Below are 20315 nucleotides of genomic sequence, written 5' to 3'. Positions count from 1 at the left end.
CAGTTCCTACTGATCATTTTCTCTTTTCCCTCTCTCCTCTTCTACTAAATGTGAATAACCATGCAGATCTCTACAAGAACCTACTCTGATTCCTCCTGTTTTCATAGTTTAATCCCTACCATTCCTGGCTTGAAGTTGAATTATTGACCTCAATAGTGCAGGTGGCACAAAAAAGTACTCAGTACATACTGTAAAGTGGTTGGCATTAAGAAGGGCGTCCAATTGAAGAAACCTTGTCAAAGTAGACACTGGAGCATGATACAGTCCTTGCACGCATTGGATCTTGTTAAATCATCCAGCCCAACCAACATGGAATATGGACATTAAATGATGAGGATGAATGTTATTACAGCAGATAAATACTTGCTGTTTATTTAATTAATTTTCAAATTCTTTCATCCTTTAATTCTTCCAAGCATTACTGGTCACTGTTCTGTTGTTTCAGTTATGATGGTTTCTTAATTACTTTAGAACCTGAGATTTATGATGAAGGAAAAATGTAAATTTGTGACATTCCTGATATGAGCTTGGTTGCAAGTACTTCATTTTAACTGTGCATTATGTGTCAGGTTGTGATATATTCATGAGTTATAATCTAAATGTATTTTGGTTTATAGAGGGTTCATAAGAATTATTTTTGCCCTGAAGAGGTCTACTTTGAAACACAGTTAATTTATGTTTATTTTTAATATACAACTTGTTAGGGTTATAGTTTGATACAGTTTCACTGTAATTCCTTCTAGTCCTGTATCTATCATGTTGTAAAGTAGAGCGCTCTTAGCTTATATGGCACACTGGCAGAATTGTTAGCACACTAGGCAAAATGCATTTCGTCTGTCTTTACGTTCTGAGTTCAATTTCGCTTTCATCTTTTTAAGGGTCAGTAAAATAAGTATCTGTTGACTACTGGGTCAATGTAATTATCTAGCTCTCTCTCCTCAAACTTGCTGGCTTTGTGCCAAAATTTGAAATCAATCTTAGCTTGAATCACACCTGCTTCTTTAATTTACTTTAATACAGACACATTCCATTATGAAACCCCAGTATTAACTCTCTTCCTCATTCTCTTATATCATCCTTTCGTATTTCATGGAATCATCTCTCCTGTACATAAAGGCTAATGTCTTTTAATGTCTAATTCAGTGGTTCACAACCATTATTTTTCCCTATGGGCCCCTTTCATTCCTATTTTACTCTACCGGACCCCACCATAAACATTTGATGTTTAAACATGTCCAATTATATTTTTATAAATAAATATTATTAGAAGTTGTATGGAAAAAATTTGTTGAAATATTTTGTGTATTGTAGAAGTATAACCAATTTAATGCATATAAATTTGAACAGCAAAATCTTGTGTGAACTCCCAAGGGTCATATGGACCCCGGTTGAGAACTTCTGGTCTAGTTCCTATGCTAACTCAATTGCTCACAAGCATTTTCATAGGTTAGCATTGCCCATTGATTTGATCATAGTCATTTTGTTAATCTTTTGCTGCTGCAGAGCCTCTTTGAACATTCACTCACTGTTATTTGCTATCATATCACTGTCCATCTTTTTTATGTAATCATTAAAAATTATGTTTTCATAATTATCACCCTTCACTTGTTTTTTTTTTTTACAGGGCATTATTCACCGTGACCTAAAACCTGGCAACATTTTCTTAGATTCCCAAGATCAGATAAAGATTGGAGACTTTGGACTAGCAACAACTCGTAGAGCTAAGGTGTGTATGTTGAAAAATATTCACATGCTTACACTCGTTCTCTCACAAGTCAATATGTTAAATTATATTAATTTCGAAAAAGATTTTATTGTTATTGTTGTATTTGTTTTCCTTGTTCTCATAACTGGCTTTGGCAACATTTCCAAACTTTGCAGAGAATGTTTTTTATCATTTAATATTGTATTCCACCTATAAGGTGCTGAGCTGGCAGAATCGTTAGCATGCCAGAGAAAATGCTTAATGGTATTTTGTCTGTCTTTACATTCTGAGTTCGAATTCCACCAAGTTCAACTTTGCCTTTCATCCTTTTGGGGGTTGATAATATAAGTACCAGTTGAGATGGGGTCAATGTAATCGACTTACCCAGTTCCTTGAAATTACTGGTCTTCTGCCAAAATTTGAAGGTAGTCTAGTATTCCACCTATGCACGTACCAATTCACATACAAAACCACTCATCTAATCAGCAAGCGTTACACATATACACATCTTGTTAACACACTTATTTAATTTTTAGTGTTTTTGGGTTGTGCTTTGCAGCTTTTGAGTAGTTTCTCTGATTCTGATTAAAAAGTAATGAGTTCAAACCACGACTCTGTCATTGCATTATTCTCCTTGAGAAAACAAGACTTGTTTTTCTGAGCAAATTTTCCTGAAAATGGGTATTATTTTCTCCACTTTAGTGAAGGCGGAGGTATTATCTCCAGTCATGTTTGTTTGTTTGTTTGCCTGTGGATAAGATATCTCAAGAACCGCTGGATGGATTCAGATGAAACTTTCACGGATGTTTGGCCTCATGACTGGCATGAACTCATTAGATTTTGGGAGTGATCCAGTACTGGACAAGGATTCTGGATTATTTTCCTGTTTTTTTACTTAATTTTTGAGAGTGGTTTTGTTCATTTTTAGTATTCTCATTTGTGAGAGCAGTCGAGTTTATTTCAGATATTCTCATTTTAAAAAGCACATTAAAAATCATATTTGTTATCCTGGGGCAAAATGACATGTGGTTGAACCAACTCCACAGTGGGCGAAATGACTGGATACTGATTTGAAAAATTGTCTGGGACCAAATTTATTGGAGCTGAATTTTCGTGACCAAATTTTCCGGGTCTGAATTCTTGGGACCAAATTTTCCTAGATCCGATGTGTGTGTGTGTGTGTGTGTGTGTGTGTGTTTGTCCCCCACCACCACTTGACAACTGGTGTTGGTGTGTTTACATTCCCGTAACCTAGCAGTTCAGCAAAATACACCAACAGAATAAGTAATAGCCTTAAAAAAATATAAGTACTGGGATCAATTTTTTCAGCTAAATATCATTCAATACGGCACCCCAGCATGGCCACAATTGAATGACTGAAACAAGCAAAAGATAAAAGATTGTAATTTGAGAATTATATGTGTGACTATGGAAATATTCTGAAAATTGACCATATATCAAATTCACTATCAAATTTCCATTGAGGGCAAACAGTTCATAAGAAGTGAGCAAAATAATAACTATAGAAGAGGATAATGAATTTAAGTATATTGCAATTACAAAACATGAAAACTGTCATGATGAAAACATCCTCTGACGACAGAACCTATATCAGGAATTATGTAAGCTTCACATGCTAATAATGCAGGCATAGTTTAGGTTTGAGTTGTAACAAATTGGAAATGTTCATCTAGTAACAATGACATGTAACAAAAAAATCATATCTAACTAATAGTTTGAAGTTGACCTTAATATTACTTATACTTGCTACTAAAATAGCAAGAAAAAATGTTAAAATCTCACTTTTAGTAAGTGCAGTTAATATTATTAAAGAAAAAGAATTCAAATCGTCGTATTTATTTATTTTTACTTCTTCTTTCACATTGATCCTGTTGTCACTGGGACATGCTATGTCGATTATCATGCATGTTCTTTCTTTTTTTATTCACCACAACATTGTCCAGTTTCTTATGTCTGGTCAGGTGATTGCACTGGATTATTGTATCCCACAGGATTTTGCAATTCTCATTCTCGGTAATTCCTTCTGGGGTTTGTTTGCTCATACCACATCTTTCCTCTTTGTAGGCCATGATTTCTACAGAGCTCCCAACGAATAACTTTTGCCATATTGTCATGGTGTCTTTTATATTCGCATTGTGCCAATTTCAGGCACTCATGATGTGCCATACCATTTCACCCCTCTCACCACATATTCTGCATTTGTCGCTGTCAGTAGTGTTGTCTATTTTGCACATCATCATCATCATTATTATTATTATTATTTAATTTTTTTTTTTTTTTTCATACATACTCTATACATTTCAGGATTTACAAGACAAATCTGGAATATGTATACCTGATTCTATCCAAAGTTTAGGTTTCACAGGGAGTTTAACTCTTAATATAGGAACTTCTTACTACATAAGTCCAGAATTGAAAACAGAGAGAGGAAAATATGACCAGGTTAGTTGATGATTGAATTTTATCCAAGAGTATTTTTTTCCTTTCTCTCTAAAATATTGTATCATAATTTTAAAATTGTACATGTTTGGCAAATATCTTGATTTGAGACTGTATTTGGAAACACATTTTACCCATTTAAGAACATAGAAGCAATTACGTTCACTCATTTTCTTCTTAATAGCATATTTTGAAATGTCGAAAAGTTTCATCACATTTCTGCAACCTGATCACTGACTCTCAGGTGCAAGAAGTTACATCTCTGCTTAGGTCATAGAAGAGCAATGTAACTTTTTTTTATTCACTTTGATAGCCGTTACTATTGAGTTGTCAGGTTAATTTGGTTGCTTTTTTCCTCCAAATTTTAACAAATCAGTCAATGACATATTTTCCTTCATTGTTCCTGAATTCTTGCCAATATTCTTTTAGATTACCAATGCATTGATGATAAAAATCACTGAATCTTGACTCAGAATTCATTGAGCCACATTTTCAGCTCTACGTTGTTATTGAATGAAATGCTTTGTCGACTGCAGGGGAGCAATCAGAAAAGATGATAATGTGTATCACACCTATGATAGGTGTGGCAGAACTTCCAAACCAAGCTCCTGAATAGCATTTTTTGTCATATTAGCAATATGGTGATGAGCATTGTTGTGCTGCAGAAGCATGGTATGATGCCAATTGAGTTGTTCCAGCTGGATTGCTTTGTTGATCTGATACATTTGCTGAAAGTAAAGCTCTACATTGATTATATTGTTGTTTCCAAGCATTTCATTGTAGAGTTCTCAATCCCACCAAAAGTGAATTCAGCTCTGGCTTGGCTCAAGGTGTTGCTTGCTTGTTGAGATTTCTCCATCCTTTCCTCTGTTTATAACTGGCATAAAGACATCATTTTTGTCACCAGTGATATTGTGGTAAAATAACCTCTGTATCCATGAGTAGCCTAGTGTTGATTGAGCAAACTGGCAGTGATAGAGAAGTACTGTAGTTAGTCTTTTTTTGCTCAGAGCATGTGACAACCATGCACCAAGCTTTTGGATCTTACCCATTAAGTGAAGGTGACAGATGATGATATCATGAGTGCATCCCATCTGCTGGACCAGTTCCCTTGTGGATTGGCATAGATCTTTGTGAATGAGCTAGTTCAATTGATGCTTATTGAACTGAATAAGTTGACTAGAACATAGAGAGTCTGTGCAGTTGAATTTCCCCCTCCTTGAAATGTGAAAGCCATTTCTGTGCTGTTCTTTCAATAATAATGCCTTCTCTGTACATAACACAAATGTTTCAAGTGGCTTTGGCAACTTTGTAACCTTGATTGAAAGCAAAGGGAAGGAGTGGTCATTATTTTTCTTTTTATGTGACATGTTATTGTTACATGTCTGGAAAGTGGTTAAATTTATTCAAATTTCAGAAATGGTAAACAAAAGTTGTAGAACAGAACTACAACCCCCCCCCCCCCCCCAAAAAAAAAACCCAACTCATAAAACTCTATGGTAAAAATATTTATTTGTGTCACTCTCCTAGAACCTCAACCATCCGAAATTCCCTTCCGACTTCATTTTTCTTACAGTTTTTGATTTGCAACTAGGCTCAAGGAAAATTAGCTGCATTGATCTCATTGGTTTCAGCAGGCCTGCAAAGGTCATGTGCACTGGTCCTTCCTCTAAACCAAACTAATAAAAATATATCAAAAATAAAAGAGAAAGCAGTTTCATCTTGCCACACTTGAATATATTATTTTCTGTGTCCAACAGTTAGTTTCTGGTTCAGGAAATTCAGTTGTCATTTACTCATCTTATACATTTCTTCATCAGACTTATCTGAAATTAGCTAAAATTTATTAAAAAACCTATCAGTTTTTTTTTTCTGAAAGATGCAACAAGTTTGCTGCATGTTACAAATATGGAATTTCTTTAAGAAAATTTAATGCATAAACATTTTTCTTTTCCTTTTAGAAAGTTGATATTTATAGTCTTGGTATTATATTCTTTGAAATGAATTATCCACCTTTCCAAACACTATCTGAGCGACATGAAATTCTAACCAATTTAAATAATGCTAATGTTATATTTCCTGATGATTTTGATGAAAATTTAGTAACCCAGGTAAGGTTCCTTCTTTGTATATTTAACTCTGTCTTCTAACATGTCCAAGGTAATGGAGTCAATCATTAACAACATTCTCCACTTCCTTGAGTCTCTCTCTCTCTCTTCAATGACCGCTGATATGATTTCCACAGAGCGAAATCTAACTCTCTTACGTCACTCATCAGTGGGTTTTCACTTTAAAGAAATTTGGACAAAACAGTGTTGTTGCTTTATAGCAGTGTTTCTCAACCATTTTTTTTTATCTATGTACTCCTTCGATTCCTATTTTATTCAGATGAACCCTCACAACCAAATGATGTTGAAAGAATTCCTATTATATTTTCCTAAGTAAATATTATTAGGAATTGTATAAAAATTGTTAGAATATTTTGTATATTGTAGAAGTAAAACCAATTCATTATACATAAATTTTAACAACAAAATCTTATATGGACCCCCAAAGGTCTGCTTGGAGTATAAGCATTTTAGAACAGTGTTCAAGACAAGTTATAACTAGTAATATTATAGAGATAGGTACATTATCCATTTGGCTAGTGTAATCACCTCAGTTACTTTATTTATGAAACACTAATTTTATTTACTTAATTTTTGCATCAAGTATTTTGTGAATGATAGCATCATTGATTATCAATTTCCAATGACCAGTCAGTAATTCACTGCATTTCCAATGGTTAATGGAGATTTTGTGCAACTCAAGTGGAATAAATACGATAAAGTATTTTTGTATGAATTTGGCTTATCACTTTCCTAGCTGATGTTTGTATTTTTCAACTATGCAATTGAGAAATCTTCACTACCTTCTTCCAGGTTCCACAGGCATAGATGGCTGTTGGTATAAGAAAGAATACAACAAACAATAATAAAAAAGGAAATAGACAAGTGTTATCCAGACAGTATGCATTTGAATGTTAGCTAGCAGTCTCCCTATGTTATTGACCATATATTAATTTTCAGTCTCTATTATAACATTTTGAGTTTATGCCTGTAGGATACACATAAACAACTTAGCAAAATTTTCAATGTTGTGACAAACAGTAGTCTTCACAACCTCTGGTAATTTCATATGTTGACCTTTAGTTCACTCTGAACATTGTTGTTTAGTAAACTTGCAGGTTACACACTCAGGCCTCTATCCAAATGCTTCAAAAAGGCATGGAAATGATAAGTCAATGTGAAAATAAGATTAAAATGTAAACAAATATTTAGGAATAAATGTAAAACATTTTTATCTGTTATATGAAAATATCATTATCATTTCTATTTTTTATTTTTAAAAATTTCCTGTTGAGTAGAATTGGGGTGTTATTTAATGCAATAAGTATAATGGGGATTATATCCATTTTTAAATATGCAGGTGACATTCTTGAAGAACTATACTTACCATATTTCCTAGCATACAAGTCAACATTGTATATAGTGTAAAACATGTAGTATAAACATTCAAACATTGTCATCATCCTTCTAAATTCTGCTGCATTTCACATGGAATTTATGCTCCTCCAAAATCATCTTGGTGTATAAGTCACCCTATATTTTTGGCTGTAAATTTTGGTCTGAAGAATTCAACTTCTATGCTGGAAAACACAGTAGCTTCTCCATCTCATGATTAGAATGCTTAACCATCTTGATGATTAAATATTGTTCCACATTTGGAACAACTTAATATTTTCATGAAAATGTTTCTTTAAATCGCTTTCTTCTACAATTAAATTATAATTGTAAGTATCTAAAATTGTTAATTGACATTTTGTAGGCAGTTTTATTATTAAAAGTTTTTTTTTTATACAGAAAACCATTATTAAGAAATTATTGAATCATGATCCTGAAGTCCGTCTTACAAGCAAAGAACTCATACATGAGTTTCTGCAACACCTTACCATTGAAGACACAAAATTCAATACCGTTGTTGAGTCTGCAACTGCAAATCCACTTAGCAAAACATTCAAATATATAGTAAAGTCATTGTTTGATCAAAAGTATGATGAAGTATGTGATGTTATGTATGAAGATGAAGGAAATAAATTAAATAAAGTAAGTAATTCATTACATATATCTTAAATTATTTATCCCTTAATTTTCTTAGTTTTATGTTGTTGCTCTTATTAGCCTTGATGCTATTAACCATCTGAGACTGGCTTCATACTTGATCTCTCATTTTAAAGTTTTCATATCTAAATTAAACCTCTCATTATAATTTTATCTATGGGCACAATAACCTGGGGCAGTCTTCTACCAGGCCTGTTACTGTCAAACCATCCAGCTTATGCCAGCATGGAAGGTGGACATTAAATGGCAATGACAACTGTCTTAAGTTATTTTCCAAACACCATATCACCGCCACCATCATCATCATTTAAGCCATGGCAATGCCTCTGTTCCCTCATCTAGCCAAGAGGTCTATGTCTTGCAGGGGCTGGTGCCATGTAAAATGCACTCATGCAAGTTGCACATAATATGCAACCTGTTTTAAGTACAAAGTGGCCAGATTTGGCCTCTCACACCAACCCTATAATGTCATTCTAAAAATTAAAAGTTACCTCATCACAATCTCAATGCTACAAGATAGTGAATGATTACTTCAAAACAATGTGAATAAATTAGCATTACTTTTGGGAGAATAATGTGAATGCTAAAGGGTTAAATAGATACAGAGTGAGCAGAGAGTAATAGGAAGGAGACAGGATGATAGAAGGGAGAATATAGAAGTAAGGGAGGGATGAAAAGAGAGTGCTAAGTGACAACAATAATAAAGAAATGAGTTAATGAAAGAGAGTGTGATGAATAACAGTGAATGAATGAGTGTGAGATGAATGGAGATGATGGAGTAGAGTGTAATGGTAAGGAGAGATGACAAGCAGTAAAAGATGGGTAATACTAAGGAAGAGATTGAATATGAACAAATCCAATATGATGCTATCCCTCATTACACAGGTAGTGGGATGGAAGAGAGACATAGAGTTTTAGTAAGAAAGAATTTTGATGGTAAGGGTGTTGAGTAATAGGTGAGAAAGTAACAAGAAGGTGGGAGTGCAGTGTATGGAAATTTAATATGAATATAATGGTTGGGAGAAATCCAAATATGCATATTATACATCCCAAGTTTCATCATTACCACCATCCTCATTTTACACCTGCTTTTCCATGCTTACATGGGTTGGGCTGGCAATGGAGTTAGTTAAAGTCCAAGGAACTATTACTTCTGCTGGCAACAAAGTAAACTCTTTACTCTTTTACTTGTTTCAGTCATTTGACTGTGGCCATGCTGGAGCACCACCTCTAGTCGAGCAAATCGACCCCAGGACTTATTCTTTATAAGCCTAGTCCTTATTCTATCATTCTCTTTTGCCAAACCGCTAAGTTACGGGGACGTAAACACACCACCATCGGTTGTCAAGCGATGTTGGGTGGGGGAGACAAACACGGACACACATATATATACATATATATATATATACGACGGGCTTCTTTCAGTTTCCGTCTACCAAATCCACTCACAAGGCTTTGGTCGGCCCGAGGCTATAGTAGAAGACACTTGCCCAAGGTGCCACGCAGTGGGACTGAACCCGAAAATCATGTAATTGGTAAGCAAGCTACTTACCACACAGCCACTCCTGCGCCTAAGTACTTTTCCTTCAGAGTGATAGGTAGGTTGTATGCTGCTTGTGTGCGAGTGTGATGCTATATAGCAGCTACACATGGGCTTTTAATGCAGCAAATTTGTGGAAACAAAGATATGAAGTGACTGTGCTTCACTACATGTGTCATGTTGGAGTGCATGATCAACAATGTACAAATGACCTGAGAGAAAAACTGAATATAATAGGAATCAAATGAAGTGAGAGAGAAATCTGTGCTCTTACTGGCATATGGTACACGTGGAGGATGATTGTTGCATAAAAAGATAAGAAATGTTTAAAGTGGATGATACTTGCAGTAGAGAGAGAAACCATGTTTGACTCTGACTGAAGTAATGAAGAATGATCTTTGTTGCATGTCTTGAAGGGGATGATAAGGGGCCATGTTGATTGATAATGCACAATCCTAGAGAAGACTTGACTACCTGCATAAGCTTGGCAAAGCATTAAAATGAGGTAATGATGGCGGCTGAGATATATATTATAGATTTAGGGACCACAGGAGCTAAGAGGATTTGAAACCGAATTCACATTTTCATTAATTGACAAATAAATTTCCGGTCTTTTGTTTTCTCTTCTCTGCACTTGGATATTTATGTGAATGACTTGACCTCTTAGACAACATTATAATCAAATAAATAAAAGGCTATCTTCATAATTAATATTGTTCTTCATTCATTCATTTCTCCAATGCATCATCATCATCAGTCAAACTTTATTGTTACTTTTGACTTCTTTTCCGAATATGTCATTACATTGTATGTATATGTGTGTGTACATGAGTGCATGTATGTTTGTATTTCTTTGTCTTGACATTGTGTGATAGTTGTATGTAAATGATTCTCACTGTCATACAAGCAGTGTCATTCATTTCCATTATTCTGCAAAAACATGTCTAACCATGATGAAATATTACTTTGCTTGGAAACGGATGAGGGTTAGTGACAGAAAAGGCATCTGATTGTAAAAAACCTGTTGCAGTATAACTCTGTCTGACCCATGCATGCATGGAAAACTAGTCATTAAAGCAATGATAATAACCTGGGCATTCACCTATTGCTACTTATCAAGTTGTAATCTGCTGTCCTTCTTGCCTTTTCTGTACCTTCTCATCTTTCTACATTGTCTTAGTTACCATGCCTTACCACTTACGAAACAAGAGGACAGAAATACTCAATCCCCTTCTCTATCACTACTCCTCTCTCTTTGATCTTTCCATAGCATGATGTTTGAGTAATGAGAAATTACAGTGAATTGAAACTGTTAGTATTCTTTGTATCTGTCATCCATTTACTTTCCTGTGCTGTTCACTTATCACCCCATCACCTTCAGACAAACACTTTTATTGACACACATTAACTTCTTTCCACCTAACATTGCCAGTACCGCCTGACTGGCCTTTGTAGGATTTTCGAGCGAGGTCGTTGCCAGTGCCACTGGACTGGATCCTGTGCAGGTGGCACATAAAATACACCAGTTTGAGCATGGCTGTTGCCAGTACCGCCTGACTGGCCTTCGTGCGGGTGACACGTAAAAGCACCCACTACACTCTCGGAGTGGTTGGCGTTAGGAAGGGCATCCAGCTGTAGAAACTCTGCCAAATCAGATTGGAGACTGGTGAAGCCATCTGGTTTCACCAGTCCTCAGTCAAATTGTCCAACCCATGCTAGCATGGAAAGCGGACGTTAAACGATGATGATGATGATGATTAACATCTACTTCTCTTCTACTGATAGCTGCCACTTATCCCAAAGTTAGTCATTGTTGACATCCCTCACTCTTACTTATGATTACTTGCCACAGCCCTTTTTCACAACTCCAATACTCATTCCCTCTTTTACCTGCAAACATGTAAACCTGCATTTAGTGTTTCTCTCCATTATTCTGTGCCATTACTGCCTCTCTCATTACACTATGTTTACTACCTCTCCCCATTGCTCTTCTAGCATTCTCTATCCTGTCTCCTTCCTCCACTACACTCACCACAATCACTGACTTCTGTCAATCATATTCTCCCTCTTTCCTAAGTTTGTCTTCTGCAATTGCCATCTCTTCTAGTCATTCTATCGGTCATTTATTAATTATGTACCAGTAATATATTTGTGTCAAGTCTTTTAGCTACCACCTTTTTCTCTCTACACATTTTCCCTTGACAAAAGAAAGCAATTATATTTTCTCATATATTTCAGTTTTACAACCAGAAGAATATACTGCTTCAGAGTAAAGTACAAGAAATTCTTGTTTCACTGTTCCGCTTGCATGGAATGGTAAGAATACAAACACCTTTACTCATGCCGCAAAATAAAGTACATGAATTAAGCAGTGACTCACCAATGACTGTTATGGACCAACAAGGACAGTTACTCTGTCTGCCAAATAATCTAAGGGTAAGATCCTAAGTATTTCATTTGAAAAAAAAAAAAACGTTTTAAAATTTGGTTTACAGTCATTCAATATTTTCAATCAAGAGTTTCTACTGACTAAGTTGACATGGTTATTGTTGTTCAACACCAAGTAAACCTGTGTGAAGCTAAATTGTTCATAGAGTGGGTTCTTCCATTTTTAAGATGGAGGGATTCGATTGTTTGAGCAAGAATTGACTTCTGTTTGTAGCAGATCAAATAGCTGCATGGAGGTTCCCCCCATTAGCTCATTCCCATGGTAGATACGATTCTCTACTTTGAGAGACATGCAGTGCAGCTGAAGAATGTTAAATTTATATCCAAAATTTATCTTAACATGGATAAGAAAGGGGATAGTGTAATTAATTTCTCTCAGAAATGGACTAAAAGGACACTATCTTTGAAAAAGTTAGTGTGCTACTGCCCTGTAACTATCTTTCTTCGTGGAATATCTAGTACTTTTATGTCACATCCATTGCACTTTTACAACTGGATAAAATGGTCTAATTAGTAGAAGTTAGATTTCCTTTACTTTTAAATCAAGTTACCAAAATTGTTTATTGTCAACTCTTAGAGCTACTAAATATTAATATCAAGTTTATTGTAATATCTATCAGAAAGGGTTCCATTAAGCAAAGTAAATGGATGCAAAATAAATTAAACAGTACTTTTAAAAATTTCACTTCAACTTTTTAAAAGTGAATAATTTTGTAAAAATTTTTTTTGTTAGAAAATTTCTGTTAGATAAATTTGAGTAATTAATATTTAAATCGGTTATATCTAGCCCAAATATTCTACCTGTTTTATGTTCAAACCAGCCAAATCTGGCCTCCCACATCCACTCCACAATGTTATTCTAAAAGTAAACAACCACATCATCAAAATTTTGAAGCTACGAGATAATGCATGATTAATTTAAACCAATGTGAATAGATAGATTTGACAGAATAATTTGAATGCTAAAGGCTTAAAACAAGACATATCTGACCCAAATATTCTACTCATGTTTGAACTGGTCAGATGCATCCTCTCAACACCTAACCTACAATCACATTCCAAAAACAATCACATCATCAAAATCTTGAAGCTACAAGATAATGCGTAACTAATTCAAAACAACGTGAATAAATAAGTGTTACATTTGACAGAGTAATCCTAAGTGTGAAAGGATTAAATATATTTTGTTTGACAAAGTATTTCATACTTGGGTGTCTAATCTTTTTATTTCTCATAACTGAAAATAATAGAATGAATTCAGCAGAATACCTGAAAAGCCTTCTTTTCTCTTAGACAAAGAGTTTGTTCTGAATCATCTGATTCATCCTCTCTCCACAATATTTAAACTTAATCAAACTCATGAACTTTACTGCATAAATTTTGCTGAGATCACCAGTTTCCTTGAACTATATTTTTTAAGAATAGTATTTTCTCCTGTCTAAAGAGTACAAAACAATTACTGCAGAAAGGTTTAAAAGCATAAGTATGTGATTAATCGACTACAATGATAATCCTATTTGTGGATGTTTAAGAAGTTTGTTTCTTAATCATAAGATCCAGGTTCAATCTAACTTTATGGCATCTTATATGCAAATGTCTTTTTTTATTATTGCCTCGAGTCAACCCAAGTCTTATAAATGTGAGTAATCAGAAATGTGTGGAAACTCATCAGCTTCATTGTACATGTAAATCGAATACAGTTTTGTGATGCACTGTTATGCTGATTCTGTTTGTGAATTATGCCAAGGGTACACATGTCTGTGGAATGCTCAGCCATTTACGCACCAATTTCACTGAAAAGTTAATCCAGTCAACTGAATCCTATCCTCACCATCAAAACTGGCAGATTCATTTACTTACCCTGCCCCACTCTCTCTTAAAGTGGAGGGAAGTTGTGGAAGAGGAAGACCCAGGAAGACATAGTAAGGAGTACTGAAGGCTGATCTGAAAATGCTGAGCCTTAGGAAGGAGATGACAGAGGACCGGGATATGTAGCACATTGCTGTACTCAAGAAGACCTGCCCACCACAACAGAATTGAGATTCTAAAAAGGCATCACATGAAAAGCATTGGTATGGGTGCTGGTGCCATGTAAAAAACACTCTGTAAAGTGGTTGGCACTAGGAAGTGCATCCAGCTGTAGAAACAAAGGCCAAAACAGACTATGGAACTTGGTGCAGCCTTCAGCATTGCCAGTTCCTGTCAAGCCATCCGCCTCATGCCAGCATGGAAAACGGACATTAAATGTTGATGATGATACACTAACACATACATACTTACATAAATATGTGTATATGTGAGTGTGTATGTTTACATATTTATATGTGTATGCATGTAGATAGAGATATAATCCAAGTCGTGCCCTCTTGAAGCACATGCTTATTCCAGTACTTCAAAATTGTATGTAGGTGTTATATTTGTGTGAAGTATGCATAAGATTGAAAAATACTGGAAAATATTTTTTGTAGAGTAATTACATATCAAAACAGAAGATTGGAAAAAATTTTTGGTATTATTTATTCAACATTACACATGTTTTCTATAGGAATATGCCTTTGCATGTCTGCCTATGCGTATAAGAGAGAGTATAAATGTGTGTTCGTGTGTCTATATATACAGATGCTTAAAGTATTGCATTGTTTTTTGTATATATTAATGACCGTTGTATGTGAGAGAAAATACATTTTGTTATTCTTAAACTGTATCTCTGTGTCCATGGTTAGAAATTCATTTTATATAAATGTATCATCTTAACACAAATTTTGATTCATTTATTTAATCTGCGTAAGAGTAGTTTTATCTTAATATAGGTGCATGTGTAAGTATAAACATTTGTAACAATGTACAAAATTTATACAACATACAGAGTCTGTCAAAATAATGTATACACATTTCAGGAAAGGAAAAATCTGTATAAATATTTAACTTGTATAAGTAGCTCTATAAATATAGATACCTCTTTCGATGTTTTATCAAATTGTGATAACACTGAATAAATTGTGTGTTTCTATGTGTTTGATGATATATATCAGTATTTATGTGTAATGTATTATGTATGATATATTTGTGCATGTATATAGATATATGTGTTTGCTCATATATAAGTTGATATATGTGTCTATGTAGCTATGTGTTTATATGTGAGTGTGTATATATAAATATACATGTGTGTAAGTGTGAATATGTTTGTATAAGTGTATATATGTGTGTTTATATGTATATAGAAATACATGTCTTATTTTGTATATGTGACAGTGTAGGAGAGAGAATAGTGATGTTGTAGGAGAGAAATGTGTTCGCATGGATGATGGTACGCTTGCATTAAATGAGGATGCAAAGAAAGAGGTCTGGAGATGCCACTACGATAGATTGCTTAATAAAGAGAATGAATGGGAGAAAGAGAGCCTGCCTTATGTCGACCCAATAGAGGGACCAGCTATCCGAGTTGATAGTACCAGGGTAGATAAAGCAATTAAGAGTATGAAGACCGGGAAAGCCCCCGGCCCATCAGGAATCACTGCAGAGATGCTCAAAATATCTGGCAGTGTTGGCTATAGCCTAGTCACCCGTATTACGAACCAGGTGATACACGAAGGAGTCATACCCTATGACTGGTGTAGCAGCATCATAGTCAACTGCTACAAAGGTAAAGGGGACGCTTTAGATACAAATAATTACAGAGGCATCAAGCTGTTAGATCAGGTTATGAAAGTTACAGAGAGGGTCATAGCCCAACTAATTAGGGAGCGAATCAATTTAGATGAGATGCAGTTTGGGTTCGTGCCAGGTAAAAGCACTACTGATGCCTTATTTCTAGTGAGACAGTTGCAAGAGAAATACCTAGCCAAGGATAAACCTCTGTACCTGGCTTTCGTTGACATGGAGAAAGCCTTTGACAGGGTCCCCCGATCCCTTATCTGGTGGTCAATGAGGAAACTTGGGATAGAAGAATGGCTAGTGAGAGCTGTGCGAGCCATGTACAGAGATGCGGCCAGTAAGGTGAGGGTTGGAAATGAGTACAGCAATGAATTCCGGGTAGAGGTAGGGGTCCACCAAGGTTCCGTCCTCAGCCCCCTATTATTTACCATAGTCCTCCAGGCAATCACAGAGGAGTTCAAGACAGGTTGCCCCTGGGAGCTCCTCTATGCTGATGACCTTGCCCTAATTGCGGAGTCACTATCAGAACTAGAGGAGAAGTTTCAGGTGTGGAAGCAAGGTCTAGAATTGAAGGGCCTTAGAGTCAACCTAGCTAAAACCAAAATCCTAATAAGTAAGAAGGTAGATAAAACACAAACCCCTTCAGGTAGATGGCCCTGCTCAGTATGTAGAAAAGGAGTAGGTAGTAACTCTATAAGATGTACCCGGTGCAAGCTATGGACACATAAGAGGTGCAGCAACATCAAAGGCAGGTTAACTAGCAAGTTAGTTTTTGTTTGTGGCAGATGTTCAGGTGCAATAAAGACTGCAAACAAACAGGAAACAACTTCTATCTCATTCCAGGGTGAAAAACTAGAGGTAGTCGATAGCTTCCGCTATCTGGGCGACCAAGTTAGTAGTGGGGGTGGGTGCGCTGAAAGTGTAGCTGCTAGAATAAGAATAGCCTGGGCAAAGTTTAGAGAGCTCTTACCCCTGCTGGCGACAAAGGGACTCTCACTCAGAGTAAAAGGCAGACTGTATGACGCATGCGTACGAACAACCATGCTACATGGCAGTGAAACATGGGCTGTAACTGCTGAGGACATACGTAAGCTCGCAAGGAATGAAGCCAGTATGCTCCGTTGGATGTGTAATGTCAATGTGAATACCCGTCAGAGTGTAAGTATCTTGAGAGAAAAGCTGAACATTAGAAGCATCAGTTGTGGCGTGCAAGAGAGACGATTGCGCTGGTATGGACATGTGGTGAGAATGGAGGAGGATAGCTGCGTGAAAAAGTGCCACACCCTAACAGTTGAGGGAACCCGTGGAAGAGGTAGGCCCAGGAAGACCTGGGCTGAGGTGGTGAGGCAAGACCTTCGTACATTGGGCCTCACCGAGGCGATGACTACGGACCGAGACCTTTGGAAATGGGCTGTGCGTGAGAAGACCCGGCAAGCCAAGTAAGATCGTTGCCAGTGCCCCTGGACTGGTTCTTGTGCGGGTGGCACATGAGATGCACCATTTTGAGCGTGGCCGTTGCCAGTACCGCCTGACTGGCTCCTGTAGGATTTTCGAGCGAGATCGTTGCCAGTGCCCCTGGACTGGCTTGTGCGGGTGGCACATAAAAGACACCATTTCGAGCGTGGCCGTTTTCGTGCGGGTGACACGTAAAAGCACCCACTACACTCTCTGAGTGGTTGGCGTTAGGAAGGGCATCCAGCTGTAGAAACTCTGCCAAATCAGACTGGAGCCTGGTGTTGCCATCCGGTTTCACCAGTCCTCAGTCAAATCGTCCAACCCATGCTAGCATGGAAAGCGGACGTTAAACGATGATGATGATATGCAAGTGTGTTGTGTATATATGTATATATGTATCACCATCTTCATCATCATCATTTAATGTCCATTTTCTGTGCTGGCATGGATTGGACGGTTTGACTGAAAACTGGTAAGCTGGAGAGCTACACCAGGTTCCAGTCTAATTTGGCATGGTTTTTATGGCTGGATGTCCTTTCTAATGCCAACCACTCCAAGAGTGTAGTGCGTGCATTTTATGTATTAGTTATGTAACACCAGCATTGGCCATGACTACAATCTCACTTGGTGTGATGGGTCTTCTTAAGCACGTCACTTGTCACTACCTCCATGAGGCCCAATGTTTGAAGGGTGCTCTTTTTGTGCCACCAGCAGGGTGCCACTTATGCGACACTGGCATTGGGTACAACTACTGTTTCATATGTATGTGTATGAATATGTTATATATACACACACACATATATAAATAGATAAATATGTGTATGTGCATATATGTGTTTATGTTCATATGTATTTGAATATAAGTGTGTGTGTATGTGTGTATCTATTTAAATGTACATATACGTGTGTGTATATCTATATATATCTGCGTCTTCATCATCATCATCATCATCATCATCATCTTCTAGCGTCCGTTGTCCATGCTGGCATGAGTCGGACAGTTTGACCAGGCTGCAGCAGACCCCAGTCTGATTTGGCATGGTTTCTACACCTAGATGCCCTTCATAATGTCAACCACTCCAAGAGTGTAATGGGTGCTTTTACATGCCACCAGCACAGGTGCCATTTGCATGACACCAATATCTGCCACGACTAAGATTTTACTTGGCTTGATGGGTGTTCTCAAGCATGGCATACTGCCAAAGGTCTCAGTCACTAGTCATTGCCTCCATGAAGTCAACACATGAAGGATGCTTTTTACATGCCACCAGTACAGGTGCCAGTTACGTGACACTGGCATAGGCAACATTGCCTACATGAGGTCCAACAGTCAAAAGGTGCATTTTACATGCCACCGGCACAGGTGCCAGTTACAGGACACTAGCATAGCCACATTGTCTCTGTGAGGCCCAATGCTTGACAGGTATTTTTTATGTGCCACTGACATAGGTAGCAGTTGCTGCTGTGAGGCCCAATGCTTGATATACATACATAAACATAAATGTGTATGTGTGTACACTTATTACGTCAATCTCTTTTCTATATTACTCTCTTTTCTATATTACTAGTTTTGTTATTTCTTCTCCCCTCCAACTATCTATAGGACTCTTGATTACTAACTATATATAAAGGCTTCATTGAACTGTAAATTTTGTATTACTCATGTATAGAAAACTTGTGAGAAATTTTACTGTACAGGAAAATTTGTTGTAAGGTACTATATGGACAATGATAAGGTGTATATCTCAAACTAACAAAAATAAATGATAACAGGTTTTATAAAAGCATTAAATAGGCAAGTTTTTATCAACATCAGACATTAAAAAAAATGTGATGAGTCATTTAAAATGAAATTTTTTATGGTGAATTTTCCTTTGGAAAAATTTTCTATAATCTGTTTAATTCTCTGTCTGAAGAATTTCTAATCAGAGATATTTTAGATGTTTTTCCTGCATGTAGAGCTTTGTAACTTCTGTGGCAAGTGCCTTCTACTATAGCCTCGGGCTGACCAAAGCCTTGCAAGTGGAAACTGAAAGAAGCCCACCATATATACATGTATATATATATATATATATATATGTGTGTGTGTGTGTGTGTGTGTATGTATGTTACCCCACCATCACTTGACAACCGATGCTGGTGTGTTTAAATCTCTGTAACCTAGTGGTTCAGCAAAACAGACTGATAGAATAAGTACTAGGCTTACAAACAATAAGTCCTGGAGCGAGTGGTTCAACTAAAGGTGGTGATCCAAGATGGCCACAGTCAAATGACAACCAAGTAAAAGGGTTAAGAGAGAGTAAAAGAGTATATATATATATATATATATATATATATATATATATATATATATATCCTGTAAATTATAATAATGGTATTTATATAAGCTTAAAGCTTATACCAATTACTGTGCAATGACTAAAAAAAATAGTCTAATAATAGGACATATGAGCCCTTGACAGAAAAAAGTAGGTTTTCCCATTTCCCATCCATGTGAGTCTCAAAGGGTTCAAATCCCATGCAGATGGGAAAGCCTACTTCTTTCTGTTGAGGTCTTATATGCCCCATTATTAGACTATTTTCCTTAATCATTGCATGGTGATTGCTATAAGCCTTAAGCTTGTATAAATACCATTATTATTATTTACAGGACTGTAAAACTCAGCACCATATAACAAAACCATTTGCATATATATATTTATTAATGATATGTATATATATATATATATATATATATCATCATCATCATCATCATCATCATCATCGTTTAACGTCCGCTTTCCATGCTAGCATGGGTTGGACGATTTGACTGAGGACTGGTGCAACCGGATGGCAACACCAGGCTCCAATCTAATTTGGCAGAGTTTCTACAGCTGGATGCCCTTCCTAA

The 20315-nt window shown here is 36.3% G+C and overlaps 1 protein-coding gene across 2 annotated transcripts in view; it reads left to right on the top strand.

Annotated features, from left to right (window-relative positions):
* Window positions 1–20315, top strand: part of LOC106881858 (eIF-2-alpha kinase GCN2) — a 114279-nt gene that overhangs the window by 49677 nt on the left and 44287 nt on the right. For both annotated transcript variants that reach the window (XM_089365517.1, XM_089365518.1), the window contains 5 exons: window positions 1625–1726; window positions 4031–4168; window positions 6127–6276; window positions 8068–8310; window positions 12104–12301. In XM_089365517.1, coding sequence (XP_089221643.1) covers window positions 1625–1726; window positions 4031–4168; window positions 6127–6276; window positions 8068–8310; window positions 12104–12301 — 831 coding nt within the window. The remainder of the gene's footprint in view (window positions 1–1624; window positions 1727–4030; window positions 4169–6126; window positions 6277–8067; window positions 8311–12103; window positions 12302–20315) is intronic.

The sequence above is a fragment of the Octopus bimaculoides genome, chromosome Z, assembly GCF_046866305.1.
Source record: "Octopus bimaculoides isolate indiv1 chromosome Z, ASM4686630v1, whole genome shotgun sequence".
NCBI classification, from domain to species: Eukaryota; Metazoa; Mollusca; class Cephalopoda; order Octopoda; family Octopodidae; genus Octopus; species Octopus bimaculoides.
Note: the sequence above shows the minus strand (reverse complement) of the source record. Positions and strands in the feature narration are given on the sequence as shown.